The sequence below is a fragment of the Aquarana catesbeiana genome, linkage group LG05 (assembly GCF_042186555.1).
Source record: "Aquarana catesbeiana isolate 2022-GZ linkage group LG05, ASM4218655v1, whole genome shotgun sequence".
Classification (NCBI taxonomy): Eukaryota; Metazoa; Chordata; class Amphibia; order Anura; family Ranidae; genus Aquarana; species Aquarana catesbeiana.
Window position 1 is genome coordinate 106,609,478 of NC_133328.1, and position 22,522 is coordinate 106,631,999.

At 43.4% G+C, this 22,522-nt stretch overlaps 1 protein-coding gene across 1 annotated transcript in view; it reads right to left on the reverse strand.

The window, feature by feature from the left end:
* The window catches only part of DNAH11 (dynein axonemal heavy chain 11), a 424,128-nt gene that overhangs the window by 242,595 nt on the left and 159,011 nt on the right, over nt 1-22,522 (reverse strand). The window contains exons 38-39 of the mRNA XM_073630040.1: nt 11,271-11,363; nt 1,784-1,978 (exon numbers count right to left, since the gene is read on the reverse strand). Coding sequence (XP_073486141.1) covers nt 1,784-1,978; nt 11,271-11,363 — 288 coding nt within the window. The remainder of the gene's footprint in view (nt 1-1,783; nt 1,979-11,270; nt 11,364-22,522) is intronic.

The following is a 22,522-nucleotide window of genomic DNA, read 5'->3' on the forward strand; positions in this document are numbered from 1 at the left end:
AAATTCCTGTGCTGGCAGCACTAGAGTAGCCAGGACTATTATTCTCACACACAAACAGCAGCACAGTTTTCTGACATGCTTTTAAGCACTGCTCTAATCAACAGGTCCACACAGGCAGTGAGTGATCTTGATTAGAGCAGTGTTTAATAGGATGAGTCAGGCCACAGAAAGGCTGGGTTCACACATGTTTTGTTCACAGGTTCAGGTGTGAATTTTAGCTTGACTTAACACCTTAACCAGACCAGAAAATCAAACAAGACCCCTTTTAGAAATGGACACATGTGTGAACCGGCTCCATTGAAAGATGGTCCGATTCACATGTTGTGTGAATCGTTATGCGTTTAAAAACTAATCAGATTCGCATATATGTAAACCGAGCTGAAAGCCAACCCGCTGTTGTATATGAGAATAGTAATCTATGTTTTAGAGGTCCTGTGGGACAGCATAGGCTGCAGAAAAAAAGTAAAGATGGGGTTATGCTCTGCATCACTAGACGCTACAAAAGAGGTACTATGTATCTCTACCACTGCTGGACACCAAGCAGTAGGCGCTATAGTTTTCTGTCCATCAAGGAATAGGCATTATGTAATTAAAGGGGCTACTAGAGAATGGGTGCTATTAAATATTGGTCACCTAGAAATAACTTATTTATTAGCTAATATACTGTAAATAATAGACTGTTAATATGAAAACTGACACCATAAATTAGACAAAGTGATTGTAAGGGTATTTTTTTTTTTAAATAACAAACGTCATACTTACCTCCACTGTGCAGCTCGTTTTGCACAGAGTGGCCCTGAACCTGCTCTTCTGGGGTCCCCCGGCAGCTCTCGTGGCTCCTCCTCACATCTAATAACCCCCTCGGAGAAGCGCTTCCCCAAGGGGGGTTACCTTGTGTGCGCGCACCCGAGTCCAGCATTTGTGTCTATAGACACAGAATGCCAGGCTTGGCCCTGCCCCCCCGGCACTCACGTCATTGGATTTGATTGACAGCAGCGGGAGCCAATGGCTGCGCTGCTATCCAATCAAGAGCCGGGAGCCCGTGGAGAGAGAGACAGCGCGTCCCCCGCCGACTGAATGAAAGGGTTCAGGTAAGTAAAACAGGGGGGTCCTAGGGGGCCTGTGACTGCCAGAAGTTCAGAAGTTTTTTCACCTTAATGCATAGGATGCATTAAGGTGAAAAAACACGAACCTTTACAACCCCTTTAAGGGATTAGGTATTGTCTCAAAAATTTATTTTAGCAATCCTTTTCTTAATCTGTTTGTATCTAGGCTTTAATAATGACCTGATGACATTTTTTTTGATCACATGACAACCTCCATTCTTGCAAGAAAACACAAAAGCCAAATTCTGCTTATTATGTGCTATATAATGTTATAAGCATATTTATATTTGTTGAAAGGATTATGTCAACATATTTAATGGTTACTATATGTTGTAGAGACTGTCCCTTGGAATAACCAAAAAAAGAAACATAGCCTAGATATTTCTACTTAGCATGAATACATATGAACAATAACAATAGCTGTGAAGCTAAACCAGCTAGTGAAATGTCAGAGTATGCTTTCACAATAGGCATATTTGTTGTTGCAGCAGCTTTTCTTTCTCCCATAGCATGTCATAATAAGAACATATACTTCCAGAACTTTAAAGCAACTGTGGGTTAGCATTTTTAATCATTTTGAAAAATAAGCCATAAAAGTTAACCTTCAGGTTTACTGCAGCATGAGCGCAGTTATTTTAATGGAAAGTAATTAAAAATAGATTGATTTTTGTTTTTACTTTGAGAATAAAGCTCTCCTCAGGCTGCAAGTGGAGCTCCAGCGTAGACTGCTTAACCATCTGTTCAAACTGAAGGTCCCTCTTCCTCGGCACATCCAGAGCTGGAAACAGGTCAGTGATTAGGCCCATGAAAATTGGGACATCATCTGTTACTATCTTAGGTAAATTGAAGTCTCGTAAAGCTCGCATGAGTACCTATATGAAAGAATTGGGAGATACACAGGATATGTTCTAAGTCACTTTGCAAATGAAAAAACAAAATATAACATTTTCAGTTACGTAGCTTAAGGAACCAGCATAATGTTTTAATAAATATAACTGTTTTTCCTATTTGTTGTCACTTGTTTATAAAGCTTCAAAGTGTTAGTCCACTCAAAAATGATGTTATGAGTGGATGTTGTAAGCCTTATTCACCTATTTGTGTCCTATATCTCTCAGGTTCACCAACTGTAAAACAGCTTTACTCAGTTCCCAGCTCTTCTCACTTCTTGGATACTTACTCCTTATGCTACAGCAGCCGGTGTAATAAAGCTCCTGCTACATTTTCAGTCATATTTAAAAAAAATGAGAAGAAGGGTGAGAAGAACATCAAAGGTAAGAGGAGCCATTGAGAGATACAAGAAAGCTGTGAGAGTTTCAACCTGACACATTAACCCATAACTAAAAGATTGGTTTTGGGTAGACAAACTATTACCTGTTAAGTTACTACATGACTAATTCATAGTATAATTTTTCTGTTCATATGAAAAAAAAAGAACAACTCTAATTAGAATTCATAAGAATAGTGAGAGATCAGGGAAATTATTTTGATTACTCTTAGGTGGCAATGGTTATTTTTTCATTATGAAGATAGACTGCTTGCAAATGTTTTGTAGATCTTATTTTATATCTACAACAGTCTTAAAACAGTGTTCCTCATATTTTGTTTGGTTAATTACACTTAACTGAATTATGTAATATATTTGCTAATTTAAAACAATACATGTACAGTCATGTGAAAATTACATCATATAGAAATTGTTGACTTTTTCAACATATTTGAACAATCAAATATTGAATCTTGATTCAAATAGTTCCTACAGATAAAGGTGATATACTTAAACAAATGACACATAAAATTGACATGGCATATTCTTTTTCCTGATCTAAATTAACAAAAATACAGATTGGTCATATGAAAAAAAATTGTATACCCCTATATTTAACACCACTTCAAATCCATGAATTTAGAGTTTGGTGTTCCAGATTAGGTTATAAGGAATAAAAAACTCCTTGGGGAGTATGCAGGTGTAACCCATCTTCTTTAAACCTCATAAATCATGTGCGGTATCATCATGCCAGGATCAAAAAATCTCTTTAGGGCCCTCCATAAAGAAAGTTGTATTGGATTTAAAACTATTGTCAAATAATTTGAAATTATTCCACTGTAAGGAAAATAATTAACAATTGGGGAAGATTTCAAACAATTGCTAATTTAACTAGGACTGGCCAGCCCAACAAATTAAAGTGACTGAAAAAGCTCAAGGCTTTTTTTTACCTTCATGCAGTCTAAAAGGTAAAAAACCTTCTGTGTGCGCCAGCCCCCCCCAAAACTTACCCTAGCCCCACTGCGATCCAGCGATGTGCACAACAACATCAGCTCTCCTGGGTCTCTTCCTCCTCATTGGCTGAGACAGCAGCGGGAGACATTGGCAGGAGGGAGGAGCAAGGAGCGTCGTGGGGGACCCGAGAAGAGGTGGATGTGCAAAACCACTGCACAGAGCAGGTATGTAGGACATGTTTGTTATTTTGTTTAAATCTGCCTTTAATATTATTTTAAGAGCTGACTGATGCTAAAAGAAGTCTTCAGTAACCCCAAAATGTTATTATAGGGTGCTCAGGTAACTCTTGAAAAAATTGGTGTTAAAGTATATGCTTTTACAATCAGAAAGAGATTGCACCAATTCAATCTGCATGACATGTGTATTAAGAAAAAGCTTGAGCTGTTCATAAAGAACATTGGAGCAAGATTAAAGTTTGCTATTGCTATTTAACATATAGCCAAAAATCAGGCCTTCTGGAACAATGTACTGAGAATGGATCAATCAAAGATAGGTTGTTTGGTCACAGTTACAGTAGACATGTTTGCCGCAACCCAAACACAATATTTGAGAACAACTGTGAAGCACGAAAATGCTATGGTTTAGAGTTGATTTGCTCCTTCAGGGTCCAGGCAGCTCACAGTCATCAAGTCAACTATGAATCCTGGATCACACAAGTGTTCTTAATAAGAATGCAAAGACATCTTGCAAATTAACGACATTTGCATGGAGAAGTGGTCACAAATCCAAAGACTAGTCGATGTTCCAGACTGGTGGGCAGTTACAGTGCCTTGAAAAAATATTCATACCACTTTAAATATTTTCCACATTTTGTCACGTTACAACCAAAAATGTAAATGTATTATATTGGGATTTTATGTGATAGACCAACACAAAGTGGCACATAATTGTAAAGTGGAAGGAAAATTATAAATGGTTTTCAAAATGTTTTACAAATAAATATGTGAAAAGTGTGGTGTGCATTTGTATGTAGACCCCCTGAGTCATTACTTTGTAGAAGCACCTTTCGCTGCAATTACAGCTGCAAGTCTTTTTTGGGGATGTCTCTACCAGCTTTGCACATCTAGAAAGTGACATTTTTGCCCATTCTTCTTTGCAAAATAGCTCAAGCTCTGTCAGATTTGAGGGAGAACATCTGCGAACAGCAATTTTCAAGTCTTACCACAGATTTTCAATTAAATTTAGGTCTGGGCTTTGACTGGGTCATTCTAACATATGAATATTCTTTGATCTAAGCCATTCCATTATAGCTCTGGCTGTATGTTTTGGGTCGTTGTCCTGATGGAAGGTGAACCTCCGCCCCAGTCTCAAGATTTTTACAGACTCTAACAGGTTTTCTTTTATAATTGCCCTGTATTTGGCTCCATCCATCCCTTCAACTCTGACTAGCTTCCCTATCCCTGCTGAAGAAAAGCATCCCCACAACATGATGCTGCCACCGCCATGTTTCACGGTGGCGGTGGTGTGTTCAGGGTGATGTTCAGTGTTAGTTGTCCGCCACACATAGCGTTTTGCTTTTAGGCCAAAAAGTTCAATTTTGGTCTTATCTGACCGGAGCACCTTCTTCCACATGTTTGCTGTGTCCTCCACATGGTTGCTCTCAAACTGCAAACGGGACTTATGGCTTTCTTCTTGCTACTCTTCCATAAAGGCCAGATTCATGGAGTGCACAACTAATATTTGTCCTGTTGACAGATTCTCCCACCTGAGCTGTGGATCTCTGCAGCTCCTCCAGGATTACCCTGGGCCTCTTGGCTGCTTCTCTGATTAATGCTCTCCTTGCCCGGCCTGTCAGTTTAGGTGGATGGCCAAGTCTTGGTAGGTTTGCAGTTGTGTCATACTCTTTCCATTTTCGGATGATGGATTGAACAATGCTCTGTGAAATGTTCAAAGCTTGGGATATTTTTTTATCACCTAACCCTGCTTTAAACTTCTCCACAACTTTATCCCTGACCTGTCTGGTGTGTTCCTTGATCTTAATGATGATGTTTGTTCACTAAGGTTCTCCAACAAACCTCTGAAGGCTTCACAGAACAGTGGTATTTATACTGAGATTAAATTACACAGAGGTGGACTCTATTTACTAATTAGGTGACTTCTGAAGGCAATTGGTTCCACTAGATTTTAGTTAGGGGTATCAGAGTAAAGGGGGCTAAATACAAATGCACGCCATGCTTTCCAGATACTTATTTGTAAAAAAACATTTATAATTTTCCTTCCACTTCACAATTATGTGCCACTTTGTGTTGGTCTATCCAATGAAATCCCAATAAAAAACCATTTATGTTTTTGGTTGTAACATTACAAAATGTGGAAAATTTCAAGAGGTATGAATACTTTTTTCAAGACACTGTATACATAATGCCTACAAGAAGTCATCTCTGCTACAGAGGGTGAAAACAGCTTTTGCTGGCAAGGTTGTGTTTATTTTTTCCACAGTAAATGAGTGCAAATAATTTTTTTCTTGTATTCTTATTCAAGCATGTATAAGCATAGGCACCGTTTTAAAAACAATTTCACTTTGCCTGTCCAAATAAAACTGCAGGCAAATATGACAGGGTGGCCTTCCCATTACATGCAAATGTTACATGCAAATTACATGCTACTGTTGAATATTACTATGTATGGCTAGCCTTAAACTATGGCCTTCCACTGAAAAATGTGTTGCAGCACTTAATTATAGGTACATCTGCACTTGCAGGTTTCCCTTAGTTCCCCTGCCAAGTCCCATTATTACTTGTTCATCCTGTCAGTAAAGTCTACCTCTTGTGATGCTGTGGCAACAATGCTGCACTGCTCCTGAATTTGGAGAAGCAATGCCACCCTATGTAGGCTATGTCTACCTGAACTACAGTAGAATGAGAAGTCAATGATAGGGATGTGGCTATCAGCATTGTTACTGCTGATTCATATATACAGTATCTCACAAAAGTGAGTACATCCCTCACATTTTTGTAAATATTTTATTATATCTTTTCATGTGACAATACTGAAGAAATTACACTTTGCTACAATGTAAAGTAGTAGTATAACAGTGTAAATTTGCTGTCCCCTCAAAATAACTCAACACACAGCCATTAATGTCCAAACAGCTGGCAACAAAAGTGAGTACACCCCTAAGTGAAAATGTCCAAATTGGGCCCAAAGTGTCAATATTTTGTGTGGCCACCATTATTTTGCAGCAATGCCTTAACCCTCTTGGGCATGGAGTTCACCAGAGCTTCACAGGTTGCCACTGGAGTCATCTTCCACTCCTCCATGACGACATCACAGAGCTGATTGATGTTAGAGACCTTGCACTCCTCCACCTTTCGTTTGAGGATGCCCCCACAGATGCTCAATAGGGTTTAGGTCTGGAGACATGATGCTTGGCCAGTCCATCCCCTTTACCCTCAGCTTCTTTAGCAAGGCAGTGGTCGTCTTGGAGGTGTGTTTGGGGTTGAAATACTGCCCTGTGGCCCAGTCTATGAAGGGAGGGCATCAGGCTCTGCTTCAGTATGTCACAGTACATGTTGGTATTCATGGTTCCCTCAATGAACTATAGCTCCCCAGTGCCGGCAGCACTCATGCAGCACCAGACTGTAGGCAAGACACACTTGTCTTTGTACTCCTCACCTGGCTGTCGCCACACACACTTGACACATCTGAACCAAATACGTTTATCTTGGTCTCGTCAGACCACAGGACATGGTTCCAGTAATCCATGTCCTTAGTCTGCTTGTCTTCAGCAAACTGTTTGCGGGCTTTCTGGTGCATCATCTTTAGAAGAGGCTTCCTTCTGGGACGACAGCCAAGCAGACCAATTTGATGCAGTGTGCGGTGTATGGTCTAAGCACTGACAGGCTGACCCCCCACCCCTTCAACCTCTGCAGCAATGCTGGCAGCATTTATACGTCTATTTCCCAAAGACAACCTCTGGATATTACGCTGAGCACGTGCACTTAACATCTTTGGTCGACCATGGCAAGGCCTGTTCTGAGTGAAACCTGTCCTGTTAAACCACTGTATGGTCTTGGTCACTGTGCTGCAGCTCCGTTTCAGGGTCTTGGCAATCTTCTTATAGCCTAGGCCAGGGGTGCCCAACCTTTTGAGGAGCAAGGGCCACTTTAGGGACTTGGCCCATGTCCACTTTGCATATGCAGACACAGCCCACTCTACTCTATGGGCCCTCCAATCTGATCTGCCCAGACAGAAGGGGACAGATCCCCTTCTGTTTTTTTAAGTGGATCGGATCGGAGATAGGCGGGTGTAAACGGACACAAGTCCTTTTATATCTGCCATTCTATAGAGGTAAATGGAGGGTCCGATTGGGTCCACCTGAAAAACAGAGAGGCGGCCCCATTTAGACCGATTGTGTGAAAGGGGCCTAAGGCTGCTTTCACACTGATGCACTGTGTTACCTGCACCTCAACTGACCTCATTCTTCGTTTCTTCCTCAGGATACCTGCAGGTATCTCTGGCTGCTGCTGTCCCCTAGGAGGGTATGGCTGGTGGCTGCTGCTGGCTGTCCTCCAGGGCTGGTACTCACCCACCATCCCCAGGCATCAGTGTGACAGGAGCTGGCACTGGAGGAAGCATGCGGCTGCAGTAGAGAGCAGAGCTGATGCTTCCTGTATCACTCCTGTCACAGGCAAAGTACATTTGGTATCACTCCGCCTGTGACAGGAGCCGGCGCTATACAGGAAGCATCAGCTCTGCTTCCTCTAGCGCCAGGGTTCTGTCAAAATAGCCAACTCATCGAAATCTCCAACCACGTCACCTATGGCTACACTCCAGCATCAGTAAATTGAGATTCTGATGAGTTGGCTGTTTTGACACAACGCCGGCAGCGTATACACTACAGTACACAACGACTTGGCTGTTCTGACAGAACAGCGGCTAAGAAGGAAAAAGTTGACGCCGCCATGTTGTTGGTGAGTAGCGGGCAGACTAAACAGTGTCCGCTCATTATATCATGTACCGAAGTGTATACGCTGCCGGTGTTGTGATAAAACAGCAAACTCATCCAAATCTCCAATTACTGATGCTGGAAAGTCACTGGAAGTGATGTGGTTGGAGAGTTCAACGAGTTGGCTGTTTTAACAGAACACCGGCTCTGTTCTTTACACTGATGCTCGGGGTGGCGGGTCGGGACCCACGTTCTAGGCTTGCCGGCCTGCCATCCCAGAGCAGGAGGTAGCGGGCCACTTCAGAGGGTGCCACGGGCCACATGTGGCCTGTGGGCCAGCAATTGGGCACCCCTGGAATAGGCCATCTTTATGTAGAGCAATAATTCTTTTTTTCAGATCCTCAGAGAGTTCTTTGCCATGAGGTGCCATGTTAATCTTCCAGTGACCAGTATGAGAGAATGAGAGCGATAGCACCAAATTTAACACACCTGCTCCCCATTCACACCTGAGACCTTGTAACAAAAGTGTAATTTCTTCAGTGCTGTCACATGAAACGATATAATAAAATATTTACAAAAATGTGAGGGGCGTAATCACTTTTGTGAGATGCTGTATGTAGCTTGTTAGTCAGCACCTGTATACACCTAGTTCTACCCACTGCTTTAAGGATTGACATCACTGTATCAGGCTTGTGAATCACACAGCATCTGAACGTGTAAACTGATGTAGCTGGACTTGTTTAGACTGTCATACAGGAGCCCTTAAATTTACTTAGTTTAAAGTGGTTCTAAAGTTTACATGTTTTTAACCTTAATGCACTCCTTGCAGAGGTGTAACTAGAACCTTCAGGGCCCCGGTGCAAGAAACCATGAAGGGCCCCTGACCTGTAGTATGATGGGGGGTTATTGTGACAGGAGGGGGGTAGTGTGATAAGGGGGCAGTGTGACGGGGCAGTATGATGGGGGAAGTGTGACAGGAGGGGGTAGTATGATGGGGGGTATTGTGATAGGTGGGGGGGAGGGTGGTGGTGTGACAGGTGGGGGGGGTAGTGTGACAGGAGAATGGTATCTGGGAAGTGTGACCGGAGGGGGGAACGTGATTAGGGGGGCACTGTGAAAGGAGGGGGGCTGTGTGACAGGAGGGGGCAGAATGACAGGGGGATATTGTGACAAGAGGGGGGCAGTGTGACAGGAAAAGGTTACCTAGGAAGTAGGACAGGAGGGGGGCAGTGTGATAAGAGGGGGCAGTGTAACAAGGGAGCACTGTGAAAGGAGGGGGTTTGTGTAACAAAAGTGGGGCAGTATGACAGGGGTAGTGTGACAGGAGAGGGGTAAATATGACAGAAGAAGGCATTATGATAGAGGGGCAGTGTTACAGGATAGGAGCAGTATGGCTGGAAAAGGGGACCTAAGGAGTATGACAGGAGGGGGACAGTGTGATAAGAGGGAAGCAGTGTGATAAGAGGGGGGCAGTGTAATGAGGGAGCACTGTAAAAGGAGGGGGGCTGTCTAACAAGAGGGGGACAGTATGACGGGGGTAGTGTGACAGGAGAGGGGTAAATATGACAGAAGGGGGCAGTGTGACAAGGGGGCAGAATGATGAAGGGGCAATGTTACAGGAGGGGGGGAAGTATGACGGGGGTTATTGTGACAAGAGGGCAGTGTGACATGGGGCAGTGTGACATGTGGGGGGGCAGTGTGACGGTGGGACAGTATGATGCAGGCAGTGTGATAAAAGAGCGGCTGTGTGGCAGTATAAGAGGGGGGCAGTGTAATAAGAGGGGGCAGAGTGAAGGGGGAGCAGTGTGACAGGTGGGGGGGCAGTGTGATAAGAGGGGGCAGTCTGATAGGTGGGAGGGGCAGTGTGATAGGTGGGGGGCAGTGTGATAGGTGGGAGGGCATTGTGACAGGTGGGGGGGGCAGTGTGATAGGTGGGGGGGCAGTGTGATAGGTGGGGGAGCAGTGTGACGGGTGGGGGAGCAGTGTGACGGGTGGGAGCAGCAGCCCTTGTACATATTGCTTCCCTGTGATGTCCCCGGGATTTCCCAACCGGCTAGCAGTTCTCTTCCTCAGTGGCAGGGGGCGGGAGAAGGCGATCGAAAGCTTTATGATGTCCACAGGATGTCCCATTCAGAATACTGGCTAACAGTTCACTTCCCAAGTGTCAGCATATACAGTGGAGAGGGGAGGGGCCTATGACCGGGGCAGGAACCAGATTCAGTGCACAAGTGAGTCGACTCTGCTTGTACACTCTTGCCGATACCTGCCCGGGTCAGAGGCTCCTCCCCTTTCCACTGTATACACGGACACTGGGGAAGTGAACTGCTAGCCAATAATCTGAATGGGACATCCCGCGGACATCACAGAGCTTCCGATCGCCCCCTCCCACACCCCTCCACTATATAGTTAGCTGCCACCTGGAGGTGCAGGGGGAGATTTACCGGCACTGTTGAGTTAGGCAGATTCTCACACTACATATTTATAGGTGAATTTACAAATGAAGATTGCATAATCACTAACTTAATAAAAAATAAATAAAAGTGTACAGATTTTATCTTTTTTTCTTTCTTACTATAGTGATATGTATGTACTGAGTAGATTAACTTGAAGGCCTATTTACATACTGTAAATCCATTTATTCGATTTCCTGGGGATTCAGTTTTACTCAAAATAAACTGACAAGCACCAGTGAAATGATGAAACTTCAGAACAAAAAAAAATAATTTAAAGGCTTCTCATTTTAACAACTACTGGGAAATGTACATGTATGTGTACTCCAGAAGAGGCTCCAGATCTGTTAATGGGGACCCAAACATTTAAAGAACTGTAGAAAAAACAAAATCAAAGCATGAGAGGCAAGCGCAAACTAAAATCTACTTATACAGTCAACAAGTAAAAATGAAACGTAAGTGCAACAGTGTGTTTGCCAAAAATAATTATTATTTCTAAGCATTAAAAAAATAAAAGTGAATAATTTGTATTTTTACATATACTATACCTGGTTTTCTGGTCGGTTGCTGTCTCCTCGTTTAAGAGAACCTGCCACTACAAGGACAGATTTTACTGCTCTTAGGCCCCAGTCGTAGTGATCCTGTAAAATTAATGCACTAAATGAACTAAACTTTTAATTTTGTAAAATAAATTGTTCAATTGGTTAGCAACAAAAAATGCATTAAAGTTTCAATAAACTCACATCATTAAAAACTGTCAATAAATGCTGTATTACATGCTGTTCATACTCAATTTGGGATTAGCGTTCTGTATTCTGCAAAAAACCTGGTTGATCCTGCTGTTCTATGTCTCCCCCTCCTGTCCATGTCCCCACTGCAGTTGGGGATTTTGCAGAGCAGTTTTGGCAGCTAGTGCACATGCTCAGTTTTCAGTGTATATACTACCCTGAGTATTTCCACTCTATCACATGTGAGCATCCCATGTGACTATAGAGTCACATGTGTGGGCGTATACACAGTGGTAAATTACATCCCACTCCCTCCCCTCCTCCTCCATGCCCACTAACCAGCTAGACACAATGGGGGTGGAATTTTGCATCTTGAATGATGGAGGCTTTACCTCCCTGATATTCTATGACACAGGCAGGAGTGGCGTGGCACAGCCTGTGACTAGCAAAAAACTGCTCACACCATATTATTGCCAAAAAATAAAAAAGATTTAATTTCAAATGAAATTTGAAATTATATTTATATGACAATTTAAAACAGTTTATTTGCATTAATAATTTTCATTCTGTATCCCAAAGGGTGTTCATTTTTATTCTTCATTTTTTTTTATTTTAACCACTTGCCGCCCGCCCACTGTCAAATGATGGAGGAGAGTTGCGGCTCTCGTTCTGGGTCGTCGCCCAAGAATGGCCACTCTCGCGCACCCACGCTGTGTTCCTAGGACACGGCACCACCCCAATTTCTATAAAGAGACGATGATGCGGTTCTTTAACCATGTGATCGGCTGTGTCCAATCACAGCCGATCACATGTAAATGCGGAAGTGCTGGTAATCGGCTCCCATCGCCTCACACTGACAGAATGTGTGGCGAGGAGAGCCGATCATTGGCATCTCCTCGCAGGGGACACCTGTACAGGTAATCAGGGCACTGCTGATCAGTGCCCTGATGACAATAAAGCCCCCCAATGCCAATCAGTGCTCATCAGTGCCACCAATCAGTACCCATCAGTGACACCAATCAGTGCCCATCAGTGACACCAACCAGTGCCCATTTGTAATGCCAGTCAGTGCTGCCTTTCAGTGCCTGCTCATCAGTGCTGCTCATCAGTGCTTCTCATCAGTGCTGCCTATCAATGCCCATCATTGCCACCTATCAGTGCTGCCCATCAGTGCGGCATATTAGTGCCTCCTCATCAGTGCCACCTAAACAGTGCCGCCTCATTAGTGGCCATCAGTGCAGCCTCATCAGCATACATCAGTGAAGGAGAAAAATTACTTATTTACTGACAGAAACTAAGAATTTTTTTTTTTTTTGTAAAAAATAAAAACCCAGCAGTGATTAAATACCACCAAAAGAAAGCTCTATTTGTGTGAAGAAAATGATTAAAAATTAATTTGGGTACAGTGTTGCATGATCGCGCAATTGTCATTCAAAGTGTGACAGCGCTGAAACCTGAAAAATGGCCTGGGCAAGAAGGGTGTGAAAGTGTCCTGTATTGAGGTGATTAAACATGTGACCAGTAGCGGAGGTCTAGAAGCTCCTACTGCCACTGTTTCCCTACAGACATTCTGGGAAAGAGCTGGGTCATGTGACAGCTGTATATCGATTAGGAAAAAAAATGTCAGGTGGTGTGGCCTTGGAGGAACCTAGGCTAAGGCTGCTTTCCATCCATTGATCTAGTACGTAGGCTGCTTAGGAGTGCGGCATCTCCAAGTCATACTTTGCACTGGCAGTTGGTGTTTGCCGTTCTACACAGTATTAAAAAATGACCAGTACACTCAAAATAATTGTATGATCATGCAAACTGAGGACCATAAACTAGTGACACACAATGACATTTTTCTTCAGATTTAATCTACCCTAACGACAACCATAAACTGTGATGACCCACCTAAGCAATCCTTCCCAGTTATATCCAATTAGGTAGGCCCGCACACTGCACAACTACTGGTAGGTTTTCCTAATCTGATTGATCAAATTTAAACAACATCCAATGTGTACAGCCAGAACTGGCTATTTGCACACATATCCAGTCTTGATTATGCAAGATCCCACAGTTTGCCTCTGCCTGGGAAGGAACACATGCTGGGTAAAAGGGAAAATACCTGGTCAGCATATTCATACGGATCAACAATTGGTGTTCTCAGAAAACCAGCGTACCAGCAACAAGAAGAACTGTGCACAGAGCAGAGACTAAAGCCCTGGGTAGGTAGATGTATGCCCTACATGAATTTCAAGGATTATTTCAAAATATTACCAGGAACAAACTTTAGGAATGCATTATTTTGTGTAAATATTGTAGTAAGCCTTATAGTTGCCCTAATGATAAGCTGATCACACCATGATCCAGGCTCAAAAATAAAATGTGCATTTAAATTACAGATTTGGATAATGTGGCCCAGTGGTACCTTAAGTGGTTTATGACTCTTTATTGAGCAGGAGTTAATTAACGCAACAATATGACTGATTTAATTGACCATTTTAAAGCCTAATAAGTGATTAGTGCATCCTCGCTGAGGAAACAATTATTACTCCTGAATTAAACTCTTAAATGCAGTGAATCTCTTCATTGACTTTCCTTTAACTCAAAATGAACCTTTTAAAGTGGACCTTTTTTCATCTTTCCACCTATTAAATCTTCTGCCCTTGTTGTTTTAACTTTGGATAGTAATTTTTTTTTCTGCTAGTAAATACCTTATACAGCCCACTTCCTCTTTCTTGTCTTGTCATAAGCCTAGAGAGTACTTTGAGAGTTGGACTTTACCAAAGAGAATACTTTGAGGGGCGCACCTTACTAGAGGAAGCACCCTGAGAGCAGAACCTTACTAGAGAGAGTACTTTGGGAGAACTTTGAGAGCTGAACCTTACAAGAGAGAGTATTTTGAGAGCTATACCTTACCAGTGAGTGTACCCTGAGAGCTGCACCTTATCAGAGGCGGTACCTTGAGAGGTATACCTTTCCCAAGAGAGTAACCAGAGAGTACCCTAAGAGCTGCACCTTGCCAGGGAGCATACTATAAGAGCTGCATGTTACTGCAGATTGCTGTGAAAACTGCATGTGGCTGGTGTGATATTGGGGTGTTTAGCTCAAGTGGATACATGTATTTTTGTGCATTAAGTCCACATAAGACAGGCATTTATATATTATATATAAGGGCCTGGTAGCTCACGTTTATAAAAGGGAAAAACAAAACAAAAGTCCATCCAGGAATCCCACGCAGGGGTTTAACTTCATTCGGCACTCATAAATGAAAACATACCGAGCCACCTGGCTCTCTCTTGTCAGCAGTTCCTCTGCTTGCTCCCAACAGACTTATCAATTCTTTCCAGCCCCCTGGACTCACTGGCTTCCTTAGTCTTCCTGACTCTCAAGGCTGGCCAGCCTTTCCCAGTCCCTGGGTAAATCCCTCTCAAACAGGCTGCAGTCTCCCTCAGGGCAGACAGCTTTCCAAATACAGGTCTTCCAACAGCAGCAGCAAGCTGCTCACACTCCACCTTCCTCCCCTCACTGCTCCCACCAGCCCCTCGTTAAATGGGCTGTGTGCACCTGGGCACACAACCTGCTGGCTATCCACAAGACCTGGACACAGGGTTGGAGATTCTGTCCCACCCAAGACTCTGAGGGATCTCCAAACTACAGAGCCCCATCCGGAATTAGCAAGATCCGGAGAAAGCTGCCAGAGCAGTACTCTCCTTTTTAAATCTATGCTCTGTGACCCAAACAATATTTTAAACACCTTTGTAGACTACTATAGCACACTCTACACACCTGTACCGGTATATAACAAACAGGATCTTGAATCCCTGCTCACCTCCATACTCATTCCAAAATTATCTGAGGGGGATAAAAATAGCTTAGAGGTAGAGATCGCCAAAAAAGAAATTGAAACTGCTATCAGATCATCCCCACCGCACAAGTCACCGGGGCCAGATGGCTTTTGCATAGAATGGTATAGGTTACACTTAGAGACTCTTGGGCCAAGACTTAGGACCTTGTTCCAATATTGCCTTGAAAACAAGATTTTACCAGACTCTCTCATGGAGGCTCAAGTGGTCCTGCTGCCCAAACCAGGCAAGGACCCTCTGAGCTGTTCCTCATATAGACCCATAGCTCTCCTTAACCAGGATCTTAAGATTCTCACAAAAATACTAGCCACTAGATTATCGCTGGTAGAACAACAGGCTTTATTCCCCAGAGATCCACCGACACCAATCTCCACAGGCTATTTGCGCACTTGCAGATCAACCATACTAACCCTGGGGCCAGAGTGATAGTGTCCTTAGACATGGCCAAAGCCTTTGATTCCGTGGACTGGCATTATATGTCCATGGTGTTGCGGCATATGGGATTTGGAGATATTTTTCTTATCTGGATTTCTTTGCTTTACAGCAAACCCAAGGCGACCATTAAGATAGGCACATCGGTTTCCAAACTGTTTTCGGTGGGTAAGGGAACGCGACAGGTTGCCCACTCTCCCCGGCTTTATTTGCCCTAGCCATAGAATCCATAGCCATTGCTCTAAGATTATCCACAGAGGTGAAGGCCCTTGAAATAGGAGGCATTCGTGAATGCACTGCCTTGTATGTGGATGACATGCTTCTTTTTTAAGAGGATTCCGGACCCTCATTGGAAGCAGCATTTGAAATCCTAAGCACCTTTGCAAAATTTTCAGGCCTACGAGTTAATTGGGAGAAGTCCAATGTCATGGCCATTTACAATGGGGCTCAGGTGCAGGCATCACCCTTGGTCCCTATAGCTTGGGTTTCCGAATTCAAATATTTGGGTGTTTGTGTAACCCCCAAAGTTACTGACTACCTATCACTCAAACTAATGCCATTACTCACAAAGGTTAAGACACAGTTGGACGCCTGGAAACATTTACCGCTTTCCCTGATCGGTAGGGTGAATCTTCTTAGAATGAAGATACTACCAGTTTTCTTATATTTTTTGTGCAATACTCCAGTCTGGGTCCCATGCTCGTTCTTTAAGCGCGCAAATAGCCTGTTCGGCTCCTTCCCGTGGTGCATGGGTCATCCTAGAATAGGTCTCTGTACATTATAGGAACCATATGGTCAGGGAGGTTTAGCTCTCCCTGATCTGTTTAAGTATTTTATTGCAGGGCAAATGGTGTTTGCCCGACGCTGGCTGGCAAGGGATGATAGTGATGCAATGACAGTACTGGAAGCGGCATTTATGGGATCTTACCAGAGCCTCTACTATTTGGTACACAGAGGACTGCAGGTGTCGGCGCCTTTGAATGACTCCATGCGCAGTACTATTCGCGCGTGGGACAGAGCAAGGGTACTCATGTACTCTGAATCAGAGACCTGGTCGCCAGACACACCTTTATGGTTTAATCCCATTTTAATGAAATTCCAGACCCAATAATATGGGCCCGAGTAGGCATCAAACAATTGAGGAACATAGTGGGAGGGGGGGAGATTGCTTACCTTTGATCAATTAAAGGATAGACCTCCCAAACTGGTACTTTTTCCGTTATCTGGTGCAGGCCCGGTAGAACTTCACACCTCACCCCTGGAGCAATTATGACAAATCCGTGCAGAAGACGCTGACAGAAACCTATAGAGAGCTGTTTGTCGACAGGCACCAGACACTTGGAAAGTGTAGGGATAAATAGAGCTCACTGGTCCCCAGTTTTCAAGGGGACGACTGGGACGATATGTGGGACCACCCGTTTCGGGTCCTGGTGTCGGTGCGTGATCGATATATCCAATTTAAGATACTCCATAGGGTATACTATACCCCAGGAAGAATAGCCAGCATATATGGCTCGGATGACGCAAATTGCTGGCGGTGTGCTACCGCCATGGCATATTTCGACCATATATTCTGGCATTATCAATTAATACAGGAATTTTGGACAGGGGTTACGAGAACCATCCAGGGACTAATTTTACTAACTGTCCCAGTAACAATATCAGTGTGTCTGCTCGGTCTGGTGGAGGAGGTGGCGCTGCTTAGGGCGCAGAGAACTATGCTTTCCCTCACTTTATTCTATGCACGCAAAGCTATACTATTATGCTGGAAAAAGCCTGAAGTCCCATCCCTAGCCTACTGGAAGGGCCTGGTGAATAAGGCACTGCCCCTTTATAAAGCCACATACTTGAGTAGAGGGTGCCCCAAAAAGTTTGAGAAGGTATGGCAATGCTGGCTCTCATTGGATGACACGCTATAAAGGAAGGGTTTAAGCAATACATAAACAGAATCTCCATTATTTGGAGTAGCCTGGCATGCCTAGCAACGACCATGTGATCTGGCTCACTGCTCTATATCTCGTTGGTCAGCACTGCTTTAATTCATGTAAAAATGCCAGAAGGGTAATACACATTGTTTAACTGCCTGTAATTTTTGGGACATTGCACAACAGGGATGAGGGAGAGGGGAGGGGGGGGGGGGATGGTTGTGGGGGTTGCATTTTCTGTATTGTTTTTAAAAAATTTGAATAAAAATACATTTAAAAAAAAAAAAGCTATGCTCTGTAGCTCTGCAGTATGCCGACATGTAAACTCTGTGTCCATTCTAACCCCACTTTCCCAGAGACAGGGACTCTCACTATTACACCGGTTAAAGTACTATGAGGGCTGTACAAAGCCAGACAGAGTGTTTTCTTTAGGGGTCAGCCATGCTACCAAGGAAAAGGCCAGGCTAACAAAAGAAAGTTAGCATTGTTGGCCAAGCTACTTCACCAGCTTCAAATGGCCTGCGCAGAGCTGACCTACAAGATGTCATTACACTACGACACTAAAAATACCTCCGACCAGAACCCCCTCCTTTGCAGACATAGTCGGGGCCCTATAACCTTATGGGCCCAAGAGGAGTGACATCCTCTGCCACACCCTTAATCGAAACACCACATTTTTTTACATCATCTGCACATTTTTTTGCATTAAACATCTTCCGAAAACATTGTTCTTTATAAAAGATAGGAATTGCCTGCATGCTAATAATTATATTTTTTAATATTTCACATTCTCCCCAGGAATATTGCAAATTAAATGATCAGCTTGATGAATAACTGATATATTAATAAAAATATAAAGCCATGTTTTACAAACAAGTCATAAAAGTGTTCCTAATGTCTGTCTTTCCATTACCTAAAACTGTAAGGGAAAGTTTAATTATTCTGTAATTGTTACAGATTGAAAAACGATAATATGCTAGCAGATGGCATACATGTCATCTGTATGCCTTAAGGCAGCCATTGTAATAAACGGGATAGTATATTTTATTATAAATTGCCTGTCTTATGTCGGAATGTCTGTATTGTATTGTAATACAAGGTGCTTATTACCTATGACACAGAAACAAAGCACTAACTAATTCTAACGAGAACATGTTCTGACTAGTAGCTAATGACGCGGTTTCCTTAAAGTACAATTATCTACTCCAAAAAACGGTAGCGGGCAAAATGTGTGAATAACAGAATTGGAAATAGGAAATTAATTGCACATATACTGTAGCACCAATGAAAAGTTTTTTGCGTTAACTATGCTTAAAAGAGAACTAGTCATGACTGGGCTTATGCAAGAGGCTGAATATTCAGGCTTTAAAGTGGTATTAAACCCAAAACCAAAAATGTAATTTATTGCAGCTTGAAGCAGAGTTCCACCCAAAAGTGGAACTTACGCTCATTTGTCTCCTCTCCCCCTCCGGTGCCATAATTGGCACCTTTCGGGGGGAGACAAGATACCTGTCTTTGACAGGTATCCTGTTCCCACTTACGGGAGTCCGGGCCGCGGCCCTTGACATCACCGCAGGGCTCCCTCCTCCTCCCCCTGTTGTCGGTCCAGTAGGAGAGAGGAGCGGGGCCTCGCGCATGCGCAGTAGGGTTCCCGGCGTGAAGCCATAAGGCTACACTACAGGGTTCCTTTACCCGCAATGGTGGCAGCAGCACCCGACAGCGATGGAGACATCAGCTGCGGTACCGACATCGCTGGACTCCAGGACAGGTAAGTGTCCTATTGTTAAAAGCCAGCAGCTGCAGTATGTGTAGCTGCTGGCTTTTATTTTATTTTTTTTTGGGCGGAACACTGCTTTAACAATTATTAGATGTGGTGGGTGCATTCATTTTCTTTTTTTAAGCTTTTTTCACCTTGTAATCTGACCAGTAACACTACACTCCTCCTGTATTGGAGTGACCCCACTCTGAATGAATGGGAAGAGGAGACGCAGCAGACAACAGCATTGTCAGTTTAGAGGGAGGGGAGTGGTAAAGGTACTAGCAGATTTATATACACTGACAAAGTGAAGACAAACTCCAGCTAACACTTTATAATCAGTTACCAAAAACATGATTTTTTTCCTTTTAGGATAAAGGTTTTACATGAATAAATAAAAGTTGATCATTGTGAGCACCCCTGACAGTGTTAAATGGTTTGTCTCATCCCTGTAAACAGATACATCTGGAAGAGCATTTGTTCTTTTGAAAAACAACAGACTTACTGGCTGGATCACCAGATGAAAAGAGAAGGAAGAAAGCCTAAAAAAAAAAGAAATCTAATGCAGCCATCACATCTAAGAATTAGTAAGCTGAAATATAAGAAATGCTTGCTTTTGGGTTTCATACTGCTTTTTAATATAACTGTGCAGGCACCACTACTACAGTGACTGGTGCGGTTTCCAGGTCTGGTGCTGAGTGGCTGTGAAGACAGGGGGTCGATTATTCAGCATGCATAGTTGCCAACAGTCCTGAATTGCCGGGACATTCACAGAAATCAGACGGATATCCCGGACTGAGCCTGTCCCAGGCAGAAACCTGAAAATCCAGCTTGGTCAAGAACAGGGGTTTGGCACTGAACCAGAGCAGGGGCAGACTGAGTGTATTGAGTTTACATCCAGTGGATGTCACTCTCTCACTACTTGGAATGTACAGTATAGTACAGCACAGTCCAGCGAAGAGGGGATCACAGCTCCGGGAAGGATCTACACACACAGCCCCATGTGGACTTCCCTGGTATCCAATAGTAGCAGATCCAGTGTTGGCACAGCACCAAAATGTCAGCCAGGTGAGGCCTATTAATAACTGCTGTGTAATTGGTATGTGATCTTATGGAAGCACTGACCACTGATCAGTGGTTCATATCTGGGGGGTGGAGCTGTGACTTAGGCCCAATTGGGTCCACCTGTTCGTTTTTCAGGCAGACCCAAATGTCCATTTACACCCACCTGCATTGGATCCGGGCCGCCAAAAACAGACAGATGCGGCCCTTTGCTTGCTTTTATCCGGCCCTTGAGGTAATATTTAATCAACTGATACGAATAATGGGGCATATTTCTCCCCACTGACAACAGGGAAGGGACACAAACCCCCAGTGACACCAATGAACAGGCACAATTCCTCCCAATGGAACTAATAATGGGGTACAATTCTTCCCAATGTCACCAATGATTGGGCACAATTTCTCCCAATGACACCAACAATGGGACACAATTGTGTCCCATTATTAGTTCCATTGGGAGCGATGGGGCATAATTTCTCCCAAAAATGGGGCACAATTTCTGCCACGACACCAACAATAGGGCCCAATGATACCATTGATGAGAAACAATTTCTTCCAATGGCATTTGAGAAAGGGTGCAATTCAGCCCACTAACACCAATGTTGGGGCACAACTAGAATGACACCAAAGATGGGGCATTGTTTTTTCCCACAGACGTCAGGACCTTTTCTACTTCCAATGACCACAGTCTGAAGGACAGTAAACTGGCCCTTTGTTTAGAAAGTTTGAAGACCCCTGGTCTAGTGGATAGTGTTCTGATCAGGTCTGTACATACCACCCACTGCCATACACTCTGCACCCCTCTCCTGCACATACTACTCACCGCCAGGGCCATCTTTAATATTGATTGGACCCTGGGCAAAAATTTTCTTGGCCCCCCCATGCAATTTCACTCTCTACCTGCTCTGAGACATACAATAAATAGCAGCTAGACTTAAAATCAGTTTACTGCATCAGATCAGGCAGCAATTGTTATTGGTTGCCAGTGGTTACAGCATATCAATACTGCTTGCTGACTGGTTGCTAGAGGTTACAGCACACATTTCAGCTCACTGATTAGTTGCTAGAGGTTACTGTACAGCAAATGATTTCTGCTTCTTAATTGGTTGCTAAAGATTACTGTACAGTATTACTGCTCTCTGATTGGTTGCTAGACATTACAGCACATCATCTCCTCGCTGCAGGAGGGCATGATAAACATATGAATGCCGCCTTTATTTACATATCGAAGCCACTGGCCGCAGCTATTTACTTATGAATGCCGCCGCTATTTATTTATGAATGCCAGTTATTTACATGTAAACACAGGGTCTGCAGCATTAGTACCAGCACTTCACACTGAGATATTGGGACACAGCATAGGACTAAAACTGCAAAGGACAAGGGAATTTAAACTGGGATAGTTGGCAAGTGTGAGGCAACTGCTTTGGGCCCCACAACAATGACAGGGCCCAGGGCAGCTGCCCCTTTTGCCCTGCCTTAAAGACGGCCCTGCTCACCGCCATACATTCCACACCCCTCGCCTGCATGCATCCCACACTGCCATACATCCTGCACCATTCTGTACATTAGGTGGTGTGGTCCCCCGCGCTACTAATTCAATAAAAATAAATAAATAAAACTACCACGTGTGATAAATGAAACTGCTGCTTATTCTAGAATGTTCACAAATAACAATCAATAACAAATGTATATATAGTGATCAGCGCAGTTTCTCAACATAAACAACCAGGGAATATGAATATATATCTATAAACATACGATGTTGAAAATGACAAACTCAATTAAATCATAGAGTGCAAGGTGCAAAGTGGTTAAAATGAAAAGTCCAAAAAGATTATCAAAAATTAGGTGAGTAAATAAATTGTCCTTCAAGAATAATCCCCTTAAAACGAGTGATGCTGAAACTTTGCACACCTGCTCTGTGCTCACAGAACTCTCACCTCCAAAAAATGATGAATCAGCCTTTTTAAGGGGTTTATTTTTGAAGGACTATTTATTTACTCACTTAATTTTTGATAACCTTTTTGGTCTTTTTATTTTAACCAC